This window comes from Malus sylvestris, chromosome 11, assembly GCF_916048215.2.
Source record: "Malus sylvestris chromosome 11, drMalSylv7.2, whole genome shotgun sequence".
Lineage (NCBI taxonomy): Eukaryota > Viridiplantae > Streptophyta > Magnoliopsida > Rosales > Rosaceae > Malus > Malus sylvestris.
In genome coordinates, this window is record NC_062270.1 from 8,175,614 (window position 1) to 8,191,282 (window position 15,669).

The 15,669-nt window shown below is 38.3% G+C and overlaps 1 protein-coding gene across 2 annotated transcripts; it reads right to left on the reverse strand.

Moving 5' to 3' along the window:
• On the reverse strand, positions 1-5,882 carry LOC126591170 (oxysterol-binding protein-related protein 3C-like). 2 transcript variants are annotated; one of them, XM_050256753.1, is made up of 11 exons: positions 5,564-5,882; positions 4,508-4,601; positions 4,189-4,305; positions 4,014-4,086; positions 3,809-3,927; positions 3,373-3,494; positions 2,732-2,908; positions 2,181-2,325; positions 1,142-1,320; positions 698-945; positions 1-413 (listed from the first exon to the last, which is right to left on the reverse strand). In XM_050256753.1, the coding sequence occupies exons 1-10, from the start codon at positions 5,860-5,862 to the stop codon at positions 699-701; spliced, it is 1,572 nt and encodes a 523-aa protein (XP_050112710.1). In that variant the 5' UTR covers positions 5,863-5,882; the 3' UTR covers positions 1-413; position 698. The 2 variants fall into 2 exon arrangements, with proteins under 2 accessions (XP_050112710.1, XP_050112709.1); XM_050256752.1 differs by having other exon boundaries at positions 1-945; positions 5,564-5,881.
• Positions 5,883-15,669: the final 9,787 nt, after the last annotated feature.

Here is a 15,669-nt window from a genome sequence, read left to right on the forward strand (position 1 = left end):
GACAGCCAAAATGAATTCGATTATATTGGTCCTAAATTGAAGGATTATTTTCCTTTGTTCTATTCACTATGATCCATATTTCACAAAACATGAAAATGAAGGTTTCAAATTCTAAGTAGCCATACATCACCCCCTTAGAGCATATAGAGAACTAAGAGAAGGGGAAACAAAACCACAAGGGAAAAAAAAATATTCATATTTTTGTACAGTAAACTAGTGTATTTCTTACCCCAACTCGGGTGTCCGTAAAGCGATATACATCAATGAAGAAAGAAGAAGAAACATGGTCCATGTCTAGAAGGGAAGGGTGAAACCACCACCCAGTAAGAAGACATGACACCAACTCTTTCTCGAGGCTCAGAGCAGTGATGTTGCTCCGTGCACATAGCTGTTTCTACCGCACGTCAGAAGACCTGGCAATGCATCACCGCGATATCATAACATTTACCAGAGACCCATGTAACCTTTTCCATGTCTTTGCTTCTCTCTTTTGTAGACTACAAGATCTTGGTAACAAACAGGAAAAAAATTGGGGAGAGGGGGAAGGAACAAAGAAGAGCAAGGATCAACCGGAAAAGAATTATGGAACGGGATACAACAATGTACACATGCCAACAGAAGACAGACTGCTTCTACAAGCGAAAAAGTTCCAGAACTAGCAGCAAAATCCAATAAGCTAACACGAAGGTGGGTATACCTCATTCGGCAGACAGGTTACCATACTGCCATGGGTTGAATTCAATTGATGTAACATCAACTGCATCAATCGAGTCAGAGCTATCAATTGCGGCTCGGTGTTCAGTGTATTTATTGTTATATTGATAGACTTCCAAGTCACCCCAAGGTGTAGGTGTAACTTCCTCAGTCAAGTCAAACCATTTTGGTGTAAACTGATCATGCTTAGCTTCTCGTTCTCTCTTTTCAGCTCTCTGCCTCTCCTCCAATCTGAAAGAAAAATAAGGTAACAAAGGGACAGTCAGCTTTTTGGGGGAACATAGACTCAATGTATACATGATGACCGGTTATGTTAAACTGAAACAAACAAATGATGGAAGCCCATTAAAAAGACCATCACCATCTGATTCCTGAATGTAAATAACACTAAATCCTTTTTTTTTTTTTTTTTTTTTTTGAGAGAGACCTGCTTTTTTCTGCACCAGATTTGGATAGATCACCCTTCTCAAGTGCATATCTATCAGGCCGCAAACGAGAGTCTGATGCCAACAACTTTTTAGGAGCGGTGTCAAAGCTATTTAGTTTATGTGCAAAATATGTGTACTGAAATTTGTCGTCCTTTGGAACATCAGCAACATGCCAAACCTGCAGAAAAATAAATGTATGCTATTCAGTATTTTTACACAGAAAATTAATTAAAATCATACAAGGTCTGATCCAGTAAAAAACAATGTTCTGGAAAGAGAGCCAAGCGAACAAACTACTCATCATCTTCTTGAAACTGTTGTTTCTGTACCAAAGGACGCAGCTGAAACCCGACATACAAATACTAGTGAAGACCTTCACAAAGTAACAAGCCTTTACACCACTCTGGTGGGAGGCTAGTTGTCTTTAACTAATTGAGTGATGCTAGGGAGACTAAATTTGTAGACTAAATTTGCAAACTAAATGATGTGTCACCAATAGAAAATGAGCACATTTATCAACGTTTAAGTAATAATCCACCCATCAACTTCCATGTTATTTAGTTTACAAAGTATAGTCTCCCTAGCATTACTCTTAACTAATTGTACACAATGGGTCATCCATGAAATAATTGCATCAAATTCTCTTAATTACGGTCATACATCTATATCATCGTGTGTGTGGCAAGTGCGCCTGTGTACGTGTGTGATTTAACTCCAAGAAAAGTAAATGCACATGTTGCAGATTAAACTTAGGGTGGTGCTATCCACACTCCCATTCTTACCTCTTGCACACCCCTCTCAATTTCCGGCCGTTGGATGAATTGAAGAAGATCAATGGACAAAAACTAACAAGGGTGTGTGGAAGGTAAGAAGAGGTGTGCGAATAGCACTACCCTAAACTTAACTGACTGTATCAGAAAAAATAATAATGCCCAGGCTACAGATTTCACCCTTTCCACAGCACAATGACTAGAAATATTAGAACAAAATTTCAATAACAGACCAAATTATACAACAAAGACAGAGTCCATGAGTAACCTCTTTCAATTCTGTGCCTGGAAGGGGTTCCCCTTCCAAATCACATGGTTGATAACTCATTGACTCATTCCATTTCCCAGTCATCAGTATCTGAGGTTCCTCAGCAGCATTATAAACATATCCATCCACTTCATAGCGGCCAGCTCTGCAACCAAATACAACTTTTAATTGTACACCACTAGCAGGTGACAAGTGAGACAAAAGGACATGGATAACCACTAAGAGATCGTCGTATGCTCTAATTTTGGGAGCTACTGACGGAAGTCATGAAAGTGTAACAAATTTTTGCAAACTTTACTTGACTATACTGGAATAGATTATTTACAGAGGGATCCAATGAATCATTTAGAATGAAGCAGCCATCTTCACTTATTAGTTTATAGAGACATTTGAAGCCATACATTAAGAGAAAACGCAGGGTCAGAAATCTATTTAGCATTGTAGAAAGTTCTAATCTCACTAGACCAGTGAATCCAAGAGTAAGAATTAACAAGGCTACAAACAATTCATAGAAAGAAGAGCAGATGTTTCATAGACATTTGAAGCCATACCCAAACCAGCCACATGGCTGAAAATATAGCACAACTTTGTCCCCAGTCGTCAGATTGGTCATAATCATCTCCCCTGGTGAATCAACCCACGTCCGGCCAAATATCAAGTTGTTTACCTTTGTGGGAGGTGGCACTAAATCTAAGACTACACCATTTCTTTTAAGAGTCACACGTGTTCTGTAAACAAACCAATAGTACAAAAACATATAAAATACTGTTACCAAGATTCAAGCTTCAAAGGATGACCAAGAAATAGGAAAACGCAATGATGATAAAAAAAAGAGTACATGATGGTAATAAAATTTCAAAAAGCTAACCATATGCATCAACAAAAGTACAAACCAACAAAACTGAAATGATATAACATATATCCATAATTCGAAAACAGTTCATCTAATTTGTTGATATGTGTATTTAGTGGCCATAGAAAAATACAACTCTTATAATAGCAATGCGTAACCAGTTTAAGATCACACAAAGAATTGATTTAGAAATCATTAAAAAACAAAAGATGTGTAATAGAAAACCCTTCTATTCACACACGGTAATGGCATCCAAAAATGTAAACCATATTGTTGGGAGAACATAAAACACATACATAACTAAATATTTGTTAAAAAAACAAGAAACCTGTGTTCTACCTTCCAACAGGGTAAACATCAACAGAGTTCCCTAAAAATTTAGTCTTCAGTTTTGATGTCACATCATAAGTGAAATGATCATTTTCTGCATGCCCAGCACTCATTGGTGGATGATGACTCACCTGGAACAATGATACATGATGAATCATTTAACATTACTTCTTAAATCGAAGACAGAAGAAAATGCAAGAAAAAACTAACAAGGAAGTACTCGAATACAATAAAAGATTACTAGACACATAAAAGTAGCTTTAGCGTAAAAGATATTTTGCAAAGTTCTTGGAGAAAGGGTTTTTTGGAGAAGTCTAATATCAAGCTTATCCAAGAAGATGGTACTATTGCTTATTGAATGGGACAAAGGTCTAACAACCTCAAACACTCAAAAGCTCATACTTGGGACAACTAACATAGGTAAGACAGTGATATCCCAGCTCACCTGCTCTGCAACAAATGTAACCCCTGAGTGATTAACCATTTCATAAGTCTCCCCAAGGATAGGATTGAATGGCTTCCAAGTCCGCTGGTAGGCATAGTAGACCGATATCGCCCATGATGCTGCAACGGATAACATAAAAGTAATGCATCAAACAGTAATACTTGCATGTGAATCACAAAAAAGTTCAAATGAAAGGTATACTCACTGGCAAACACCAACTGCATATAAGGATCCTCATATTCATCGGCGCGATCCAGCAAGTGTGAATACTCCATTAACTGTCACAGACATTGCACAATTTATACCATACTCGACTATATGTACAATGTGCATAACAATCCAGGCATAACAACACTGCAAAGATATTAAGTAGCACAAACCTCGGCCATTTTCTGCAGCATTGTCATTGGCTCAAAAATAAGTACAGGAAGAGTCACCATTGATGTTACATCTGAACCTATATACTTCTGCATCATCCTCCAGTAACTGTCTCGTTCCTTAAACAGTAAAAATGCAGAGAGCCAATATGTCAGGATGTATAAGAGATGTCAGTTAAAAATGAACATTATAATTTCACATTTGAAGCATAAAAACAGAAAACTTAAGCCTTCCCAAACATGAAAATAGCTTACTAAACCAGAAAATGATAACTAGAATAGCACTTTAATTTCTGGAATTAAACATGAAAATGGCATATACCTCCTGCTTCCATCTTCCTCTTTGTGCTTCCTCCTCTGCATCTTCTTTGCCTCCCTCTGGATTTATGACTTCCACCCCTTCGTAACCAAGCAACCTAAAAGAGACAAGAGAGCCAGATTCTCAACTGACAAAATTCACTGCATAATAACATCTCATAAGGACAAGGACATCTTTTTCTCAATTGGTAAAGTACACAAGAAATGAAAATAGTGTAGAAAACGTACACAAAAAGCACCCATAATAACGAGCACAACAATAATGAACATGCAAGTTATACATAAGTCTGATTAATGGCTCAATAAGAGATTCAGAAGACGTGAAAATCACCTCCCTAAACAGAACCAAGCTATTAATACGATCACTCTTTGGTATATTTAAAAATTTCATCACAATTTTATTCCAAGTCTTAGACTACTTCTTTGTTTACCAATGGAGTGCTATCCAAGGCACCCTTTTCTAGCAAGTAATAAGCATTTCTTTGTTCGAATAATTTAAATTTAAGAGATCTATATAAGAACTGTTTAGTTTTAAATTAATTGTCCAAACTTTTAAACAAATCTAAATTGGTAGGACAATGATGATTGTAAATAACTACACACGCGAACACAAACGCACACACAAGCCGTCTCGCCAGCTTATTAAAACACTACCTCAAGTTAACTTGTATAGTAATTCAAGAGTTGATACAAAGACCACATTGTCTCTTTAAACTAACCTAATCATCCTAAAACCCTTCAAACTCACAATTACGAATCAAACCGCGAAAATCGAAAACAAAACTCTCCATTCAACAATTCACTCACAAAGTTGCATATCAATAACCATATAACCAAATACATCACAGTCTTCGCATGCAAGATCAAAATGTCACAGCTCAATCCAATTACGGGACCCAAATCAAAAAGTGATTAAGAGTATATCTACAGATTAAGCAAACAATCAGGATTTGACGACGCCGCCGCCGCCGCCGCCGCCATGATTCACCTCTAAAGGAAGATAATTTCAAACGGAATATTGAATTACGAGGAAGAAAGGAAGAAAAAAAAATAAGCTAACCCGCCGACGGATCGGTGCATGGCGTTGCCGAACATGGAGAGGCCAGAACTCATGGCTGCGAAGAAGCCCTTGTTCTGATCCTTCTTTGGGCTACCCATCTCTCTCTCTAGATTCTGTGTGAATCGTTCAAACCCTAATTCGAAAATTGGACGGATGAAGGGGAAAAAAGGGTACGAAAAACAGAGGAAAATCGTACGGAAATTTAAGAAACGAAGAACCCAGAAATTAGAGAGAGAGAGCGCGCGGGGGAAGGTGGGGGTAGAATTGTAATTCCAGATTACAGCGAGGACCTGACGCATTTTCGGTTTAGTTTTTGGGATGAGGATCCCATTCGGATTCAAATGGTGGGGATCTTAGTGATCCTTATATCCCAGCCGTTCATTATATATCATGCAGTCAAAAATTATTTAAATTTTATTATTTAAAATTAAATATAAATAGTACCTGATGAAAATGAACCGTACGATATACGATGAACGGATAAAATGTAAGGATTCCTATAACCTCTACCATTTGGATCCGGATGGGATCCTCATCCTGGTTTTTGCGCTCCCATGTAGGAACGCGTGTGTTCTTGCTCCTTAATGTGGTCATCCCATGCGTTGGAATGTTGTTTTGGGATATTGAGATTAGTAGACCTATTTCACGGATTGAGATTCACTCCAAATATTTTTATCTGGAACTTGAAAGTTGAGAGACTCATATCATTTAATTTTAATTTTACGGTTTTCATTAGTCAATTAATCTTATCGGTCTATTTCATAAAAATACAAAACTTGAACGGTTTAGATCTTTTTCTCCTTTTTAACGATCTGAATCTCTCAATATTCTGACTCTGAACACAAAAATATGGATTGAAACTCTTTTTATTTTTTATTTTTACAAACACACTAATTCAAATTAGCCACATATTTTTTTATTGTTACAAAATACTCTTAACTTATAGTCGATATGAATTCATATATTTTGCTTTAATTTATATTCAACTCCATATTATATTGATACTTATCAATGTACTGTTCTTACTGTCTTAAAAATAGGAGTGTGATATCCACACATCCCGTTTTACTTCTCACACACCTTTTTAATTTTCGGTCGTTAGATCGGATGAATTGAAGAAGATCAATAGACATAAATTATTAAAGGATGTGTAAGAAGTAAAATGAGGTGTGTGAATAACACACTCCTAAAAATATTATTAGTATTGTATCAATTTGTTGTCGTTATTGTATTATTGTGTTGTCATTTTCGTAGAAGTTAGCGGATTTGAGCAAAAAGGGTAGTGTAGATTAGTGTTTAGAACAGGGGTGCAAGGCAGAGGGCTACTAATTTTCCAATGTTCTTTGTCATTTTTGTTTATGTTCATGGTTGGATTCATCTACTATACGTCTGATAAAAGAAAATTTCTTAAAGAGATATATACTTCACTTCATTCATCCATCCACTATATGTATGGTAAAAGAAAGCTTCTCAAAGAGATGTATACTTTGCTTCGTCCATCAATTACACATCTGATAAAGGAAAGCTTCTCAAAGAGATATATACTTCACTTAATCCATCCATCCATCCACTATGTGTCTAATAAAGGAAAGCTTTTCAAATAGATATATACTTCGCTTTATCCATCCACTATACGTCTGATAAAGGAAAGCGTATCAAAGATATCAATACTTCGCTTCATCTATTCATCCATTACACGTATGATAAGGGAAAACTTCTCAAAGAGATATATATTTTGCTTCATCCATCCACTACACATCTAATATGGTCTGATTAGGGTTCTATCTTATTGGATTTTTACACTTGCAAAAGTAGGGATAAAAATACTAAAAATACTTGCAAGAGAAATATATAATTGTAGTATAAACGGCTCAAGTAAGGTCATTCTTCATAGGGATTGAATGAATAATTTGTATTTAACTTAATTCCTAATTAACTATTTAAAACAAAGTTTGGAAAGGGTTGATTTTATAACTTAAATTATTAAAAACCAGTTTAAATAAACTACCAAAGTAAAATTAACTAAAATGAAACCGTTTTGAAATTCAATTTAAGCACTAGGGTTCCACTATTATCTTACCAATCTTACATAGTTCTTCCAATTACTTATGACTTACACATACATATTGTGAATGTTAGGTTTTCCTAAAGTATGCTTTACTTGGATCGCCAATAGAACGTATATCAAACATGCAATCTGACTGTAGTATTCATATCAAATCTAAACATGCAAGACTCATTAAATTTTATGAAAACCCTTTGAAAAACCATGCAACCCTTAGGACGTAGTATTCATCATAAGTGAAATTACAACTATTAATCACAAAAAGCTTTCGCCAATTTCAAGGACAGCCCTCTAACTAAAATTGTATCAGAATTAATTTTCTAAATATCATACTGATTATTGCTTTTTGACTGTGATAGTAACATTTTCTCTGTGTGCTCTGATCATGTTACACGAAAGATGGTGCAGTAGTAGGAGCTTGAGTGTAATGAGATATTTGTTCACGATTCATCATTATTTTTATTTGTTTGTTATTTTTCTGATTTTGATTAGAGAGCCGTGAGCTCTAGGTTTTTAGATTTAGCTCAGATCTATGAACATATCATATACATGTCATGTACATACAATGAGCATATCCTGAAAATTCATCAAGCAAAAACTCAAATACAGTGAGCATTTCCTCTGCTTATAATTTCCGAAACGTTTCTTCTATCCTTCTGGAAATTTTCTTCCTCTGCAATCCAAAAAAATCAAAAACCCAATTCAAAATGCCTGGTTTTAGATCGAACCCACTAAAATGTTTGCTCCTTTTTCTCAGTTTGTACCTCCTCGTTGCTTTCACTTCAGCAAGCTCTTACATTTCCCACACAGGTACAGTGGGGTTTTTGAAAACTGTTTTTTTTTTTTTTTTTTTTTTTTGGGTTCTTTGAGAGAATGGGATTTTGAATCTTGAATTTTGGGGTTACTTTTGTGATTTTATCAGGTGGTGGGCGAGGGGATGATGGTGCTGGTGGGTCGGTCATATGGGGAACAATGAGGTTGCTTGCAAGGAACTGCATCGAACCCACTCGTCTCCGATGTTGGCTGAGGAGAGGACGCGCAGGAAGGACACGCTTGGCAACCCCAGAACTCGTCTCTGCTGTTGGCTGGGGGTGTTTTGCTGCTGTGATGGATGATTGAATTATACTAAATGCTCCTTAAGAACTTGATTGGATGCAGACTTGGACATGACTTGTTGAATGAAGATGTGTGGGTTAGGGTTATTTGAGTTGGGGATTGGGTGAGAGAGATTTTCAGAGAAAAGTGCAAATGACTTATGAGAGGAAAACACTCATTTATATACGAGGACAATTAGATCATTTTAAGATGTAGGAAAAATTATATTTCTGTTTTATTGTTGTGGATTATGTGCATGACCGATTTGTCTTATATTTTGAAATTAGATCATTTTAGAATTAATTATCTCTTTAAACTAACACAAACTCACACACAAACTATTTCGCCAGCTTATTAAAACACTACCTCAAGTTAACTTGTATAGTAATTCAAGAGCTGATACAAAGACCACATTGTCTCTTTAAACTAAGCTAATCATTGTTAAAAGCGCTCAAACTGACGGAATAGCCTGGACAGAAGGAATGTTATCATGGATAAAATATTCCTTGACAGCTAGGTTAGCATGTGAAGTTGTATCATTGTTCTGGACAGCAATGACACATGCATCGTGGACAGCAAGGTCACTGCATGTGTATTCTGACTACTGCATCATGGACAGCAAGAACACCACTTCCAGTGCCTTTGTTTATTGCATGTGTGTGTAATAAAATGTATATAAACTTTGCTGCAATTGTAGCAGAACATCAATTCAAAAACATATATTGGATCCAAGTTTAATATGGTATCAGAGCGGTTCTAATCCTTGCTCTGCTCTGCCTTCATTCTTCCGATGCCATAACCACCGTAGCCCCCCTTCATAACCACTACATATATCTCCCACAAACACCACTGTCAACACCATGACAGACTCAACCCAACATACCAAACCTGATGAGGAATTCTCAGACCCATACACCATACACCATTCAGATCATACGGGGCTTATCTTGGTTTCCAAAACACTTGACGGAAACCACTCGGGGCAATGGAGCCGTGCCATGTGCATGGGTCTCAGCGCAAAGAACGAGATTGGGTTCATTGATGGAACCATCAAAACTCCACCACTCTTGGACACAAAGTATACAACTTGGAAAAGATGCAACGACATGGTCACACTGTGGCTTGTGAACTCAGTTCACTCGGACATAGCCAGCAACATCATGTACACCGAAACTGCTGTTGCAGTTTGGAACGATCTCAAGGATAGGTTCTCACAAAGCAGTGACTCAAGGATCTACCAAATTCGACAAGAAATTGTCGAGAATCGTCAAGAGCAACTTTCAATTTCTGCCTATTACACCAAGATGAAGGCCTTGTGGGACGAGTTAGCGTCCTACCATGATCCACTCGTTTGCACTTGTGCAGGTTTGAAGGGGCTTGCTGAACGGCAAGAGAAAGAAATAGTCATGCAATTTCTGATGGGACTGAACGACTCTTACTCAATTGTACGAGGCTCGGTTCTGTTGATGAGCCCACTTCCTGAAACACGCCGAGTTCATGGTCTTATTCTCCAACATGAACGACAAATAGCTGTGGTCAATCGACGCAGTATGGGAACAAACTCCCATGCAATGCAGGTTCAACAAGCTTAAACGTCGCAATTGACTAACAACAAGCACTTCAACACATCTTCACGTAAGTCACTTAAATGCACTTACTGTGATGGAGATGGACACTTAGTAGACCGCTGCTACTACATCATTGGGTTCCCAGTATGACACAGATGGCATGGCAGGAACATGAAACCCAAGAACAAAAGGACAGTAACCAACAATGTCGAGATCATCACCTCCTTATTCACCAACAACTCGGCCGAATCTGTCGGTCCCATGTTCACTGCCGAGGAGTATAATTAGATCATTGCCATGCTCCGCAATGGTAATAGACAACCACTTGCAAATGCAACAGGTATTTTTTTCACCTAAATGCAACATAGCACAAACAGATCCACACTCGACTATATATTAGATTGTTGATAGCGGAGCAACCGACCATATATCGCATTCACCACCAACACACAGCATCATTGATGCTCATCATGAGTACGTTGGCTTACCAAATGGGGAGCAAGCAGAAATCAAACATATTGGTTCCATGAGATTGTCACATGATCTCTCTCTTGATAAAGTTCTTCACGTACCAAAGTTCTGCGTCAATTTATTATCTGTTAGTAAATTGACAAGAGCTTTGCATTGTAAAGTGACATTTTATTCCAATTTTTGTGTTGTGCAGGACATGGACACGAAGAGGGTGATTGGCCTGGGCAAGCATTTTGATGGGCTTTACTATCTTACACCAAGACAAAACCCCCATCTCGCCAACCACATTCATCATACCAATAGCTTCTGGCATAGGCGACTCGGACACCCATCATCCGCACCTTCCCTTTCGTTAGCCAAAAATAATGTTGAAATAATGTTTGATTCCACACACATTTGTGAAATTTGCCCTTTAGCCAAGCAAACTCGTCTACCATTTCATAATAGTGAAATCAAATCTTTTGCACCTTTCGACTTAATTCATTGTGACATTTGGGGACCTCACAAAGATCAAACACACACTGGAGCACGATATTTTCTTACTATTGTGGATGATTTCACTCGTTTCACTTGGGTACACCTTATGAATTTCAAATCTGACACACAAACGATATTGAAATCCTTTTTCTCTTGGGTCAAAACACAATTCCAATGTGCCATTAAAGCTCTTCGTGCAGATAATGGTGGAGAATTCCTTTCCCTACGTCCTTACCTAGACTCATGTGGCACCTCATTCCAACATTCTTGCCCTTACACACCACAACAAAACGGAGTGGTCGAACGTAAACATAGGCACCTTCTGAATGTTGGTCGTGCTCTTAGGTTTCAAGCCAACTTACCTTTACAATTATGGGGAGAAAGTATTCAAACCGCCTGTTATCTAATCAATCGTTTACCTACACCCTTACTTTCCCATAAATCTCCATATGAATTTTTGCATAGCACACCACCAACTTACACCCACGTACGAATTTTTGGATGCCTAAGCTATGCCACCAATCTCACACCCACCAAAAAGTTTGACATCCGTGCTCGTCGTTGTGTTTTCCTTGGTTATCCTCTTGGCCAAAATGGTTATAAGGTATATGATCTAGCCACACGTAGATTTTTCATCTCATGTGATGTCGTCTTTCATGAGCACATTTTTCCTTACAAATCCTCACCCACCATGGATCAAACCGACAAACATATTACTCATATTATTCATCCCACACACGACACCACCTCATCATTATCCCAAATCCCATGGTACTTAGCAGTGAAGTTGAGTCGTCTTCACCGACCAACCTTGAGCCTTCTCCACCCAACTCAAGCCTTCCCATATCACCTGCCACCACCGACACACCACATGAACTTGCCACTTACCACTTACCGCAACATCATTCCCCCATTCCTCCACCATCTGCACCAACACCCCCTGACCCACCCCCACTACGTCACTACACTCGTCCCACCAACCCACCTACTCACTTCAAAGATTATGTGGTTCATCATTCCACCTTGCTCACGCCATCGGAAGGCCTCTCTCTATCCATGTCTAGCACACGATATCCACTGCATCGGTATGTTTCCTATTCCTCCTTATCTCTTGGACATCAGCGTTTTGTTTTTCATATTTCACGCTTGGTAGAGCCTACTACCTATGAGCAGGCTTGTCAAAACCCTTATTGGGTTGCAGCGATGAAGGTTGAACTCACCGCTCTACAGGAAAATTAAACCTGGAGTTTTGTCCTTCTTCCACCAAGACAACGACCCATTGGCTGCAAATGGGTTTACAAACTCAAGTGCCAATCTGATGGCACCCTTGAACGTTACAAGGCACGTCTCGTTGCCAAAGGTTTCACTCAACGTGAAGGTATCGACTACAAAGAGACTTTCGCACCGGTAGCTAAACTCATTACTGTGCGTTGCCTCTTGACTGTGGTTGTTGTTCGCAATTGGCCCTTACATCAAATGGACGTTCAAAACGTCTTCCTTCATGGCGAACTTCAAGAGGCTGTCTACATGTTGCCTCCTCCAGGTTGTCATCGACAAGGGGGAGAATGTCGTTTGTCGACTCCACAAATCTCTTTATGGTCTTAAACAGGCGTCCAGAAGTTGGTTTCGAGCATTCTCGAAAGCAATATGCACCATCGGTTTCTGCCAATCCAAGGCAGATTATTCTCTGTTCACTCAAGTCAAGGGTACTTCACTCACCATTATATTATTATATGTTGATGACATGGTGATTACAGGTAACAATGAGGCAGAAATCAAGAACCTAAAGGCCTTCCTCAGCAGCCAATTTCGAATTAAAGATCTTGGACCTTTGAAATATTTCCTTGGAGTTGAGGTTGCAAGATCAAATCTGGAGTCACAATCTGCCAACGAAAATATACATTGGACATATTGGAGGAGGCTGGCCTTCTTGGAGCTAAACCCATGAAAGTCCCAATGGAGGCCGATTTGGTCATAACCCTTACAGGTAGCACTTCACTACAGGAACCTGCGAGGTATAGGCGCTTGGTTGGAAAATTAATTTATTTGACCATCACAAGACCAGAAATAGCATACACTGTCAACACATTGAGTCAGTTCATGAAAGATCCACAACGACACCATCTCGATGCAGCGTATCGACTTCTTCGATACCTCAAAGGAGCACCTGGACAAGGCTGAATGTTTTCTTCCCAAAGTGAATTGCATTTAATCGGTTACTGTGATGCAGATTGGGCACGTTGCCTCATTACTCATCGATCAGTTACTGGTTATTGTATCTTCCTTGGAAAGTCACTGGTGTCCTAGAAAAGCAAGAAACAAGTTACAATAGCTCGTTCCTCTGCTGAAGCGGAGTATCGATCTATAGCTGCAGCTACTTGTGAATTAAGTTGACTGCGATATTTATTGGAAGATTTACGTGTTGAGCATTCGCAACCGGCAAGGTTATTTTGTGACAACCAAGTGGCTTTACACGTAGCTGCAAATCCTGTGTATCATGAACGCACAAAGCATATTGAGATCGATTGCCACACTGTTCGTGAGAGGATTGAAAGGGGAGAAATTAAAACTTCCTATGTCAGAACAGGAGAACAAGTCGCAGACTTGTTTACTAAGCCACTTCGTGCGCCTATTTTTCAAACACATCTAGGCAAGTTGGGCGTCATTAACATTCACGCTCAGACTTGAGGGGAAGTGTTAAAAGTGCTCAAACTGACATAACAGCCTAGACAGAAAGAATGTTATCATGGATAAAACATTCCTTGACAGCTAGGTTAGCATGTGAAGATGTATCATTGTTCTGGACAGCAAGGACACATGCATTGTGGATAGCAAGGTCACTCCATGTGTATTTTGACTGCTGCATCATGGACAGCAAGAACACCACTTCCAGTGCCTTTGTTTATTGCATGTGTGTGTAATAAAATGTATATAAACTCTGCTGCAGAACATCAATTCAAAAACATATATTGGATCCAAGTTTAATAATCATCCTAAAACCTTCAAACTCACAATTACAAATCAAACCACGAAAATCGAAAACAGAACTCTCCATTCAGCAATTCACTCACAAAGTTGCATATCGATAACCCATAAAACCAAATACGTCAGTCTTCGCATGCAAGATCAAAATGTCCCAGCTCAATCCAATCACGGAACCCAAATCAAAAAGTGATTAAGAGTATATCTACAGATTAAGCAAACAATCAGGATATGCCACCGCCGCCATGATTCACCTCTAAAGGAAGATACTTTCAGGCGGAATATTGAATTACGAGGAAGAAAGGAAGGAAAAAAAAAAAAAAAAGCTATCCCGCCGACGGATCGGTGCATGGCGTTGCCGAACATGGAGAGGCCAGAACTCATGGCTACGAATAAGCCCTTGTTCTGATCCTTCTTTGGGCTACCCATCTCTCTCTCTAGATTCTGTGCGAATCGTTCAAACCCTAATTCGAAAATTGGAAGGATGAAGGAAAAAGAAGGGTACGAAAATCGTACGGAAATTTAAGAAACGAAGAACCCAGAAATTGGAGAGAGAGCGGGGGAAGATGGGGGTAGAATTGTAATTCCAGATTACAGCGAGGACCTGACGTATTTTCGGTTTAGTAGTTGCGCTCCGTTTTAGGAACGCGTGTGTTCTTCTCCTTAATGAGGTCATCCCATGCGTTGGAATGTTTGTTTTGGGAAATTGAGATTAGCAGCCTATTTCATGGATTGATATACACTCCGAATTTTTTTGTCTGGAATTGAAAGTTGAGGCATTCGGATCATTTAATTTCAATTTTACGATCTTCATTAATCAATTAATCTTATTGGTCCACTTCACAAAAATACAAAACTTGAATGGTTAACATCTTTTTTGTTTTTTTAACGATCTGAATCTCTCAATCTACATACTCTAACCACAAAGATATAGATTGAAACTCATTCCTTTTCTTTACAAACACACCAATCCAAGTTAGCCACGTATTTTTTAATTGTTACAAAATACTCTTAACTTATAGTCGATATGAATTCATATGTTTTACTTTAATTTATAATGAACTCCATATTATATTGATACTTATCAATGTACTGTTCTTACTGTCTTAAAAATATCATTAGTATTGTATCAATTTGTTGTCGTTATTGTAATAATATGTTGTCATTATCGTATCAATGAAGTTAGCGGTATTTGAGCAAAAAGGGTAGTGTAGATTAGTGTTTAGAACAGTGGAGCAAGGCAGTTTTTGGTTGGTAAGTTTGTAAGAGGGCTACTAATTTTCCAATGTTCTTTGTCATTTTTGTTTATGTTCATGGTTGGATTTCTATAAAGGTATATTTCATCCATCAATTCACTACAAGTCTGATAAAAGAAAACTTCTTAAAGAGATATATACTTCGCTTTATCCATCCATCTATCCACTACATGTATGGTAAAGGAAAGCTTC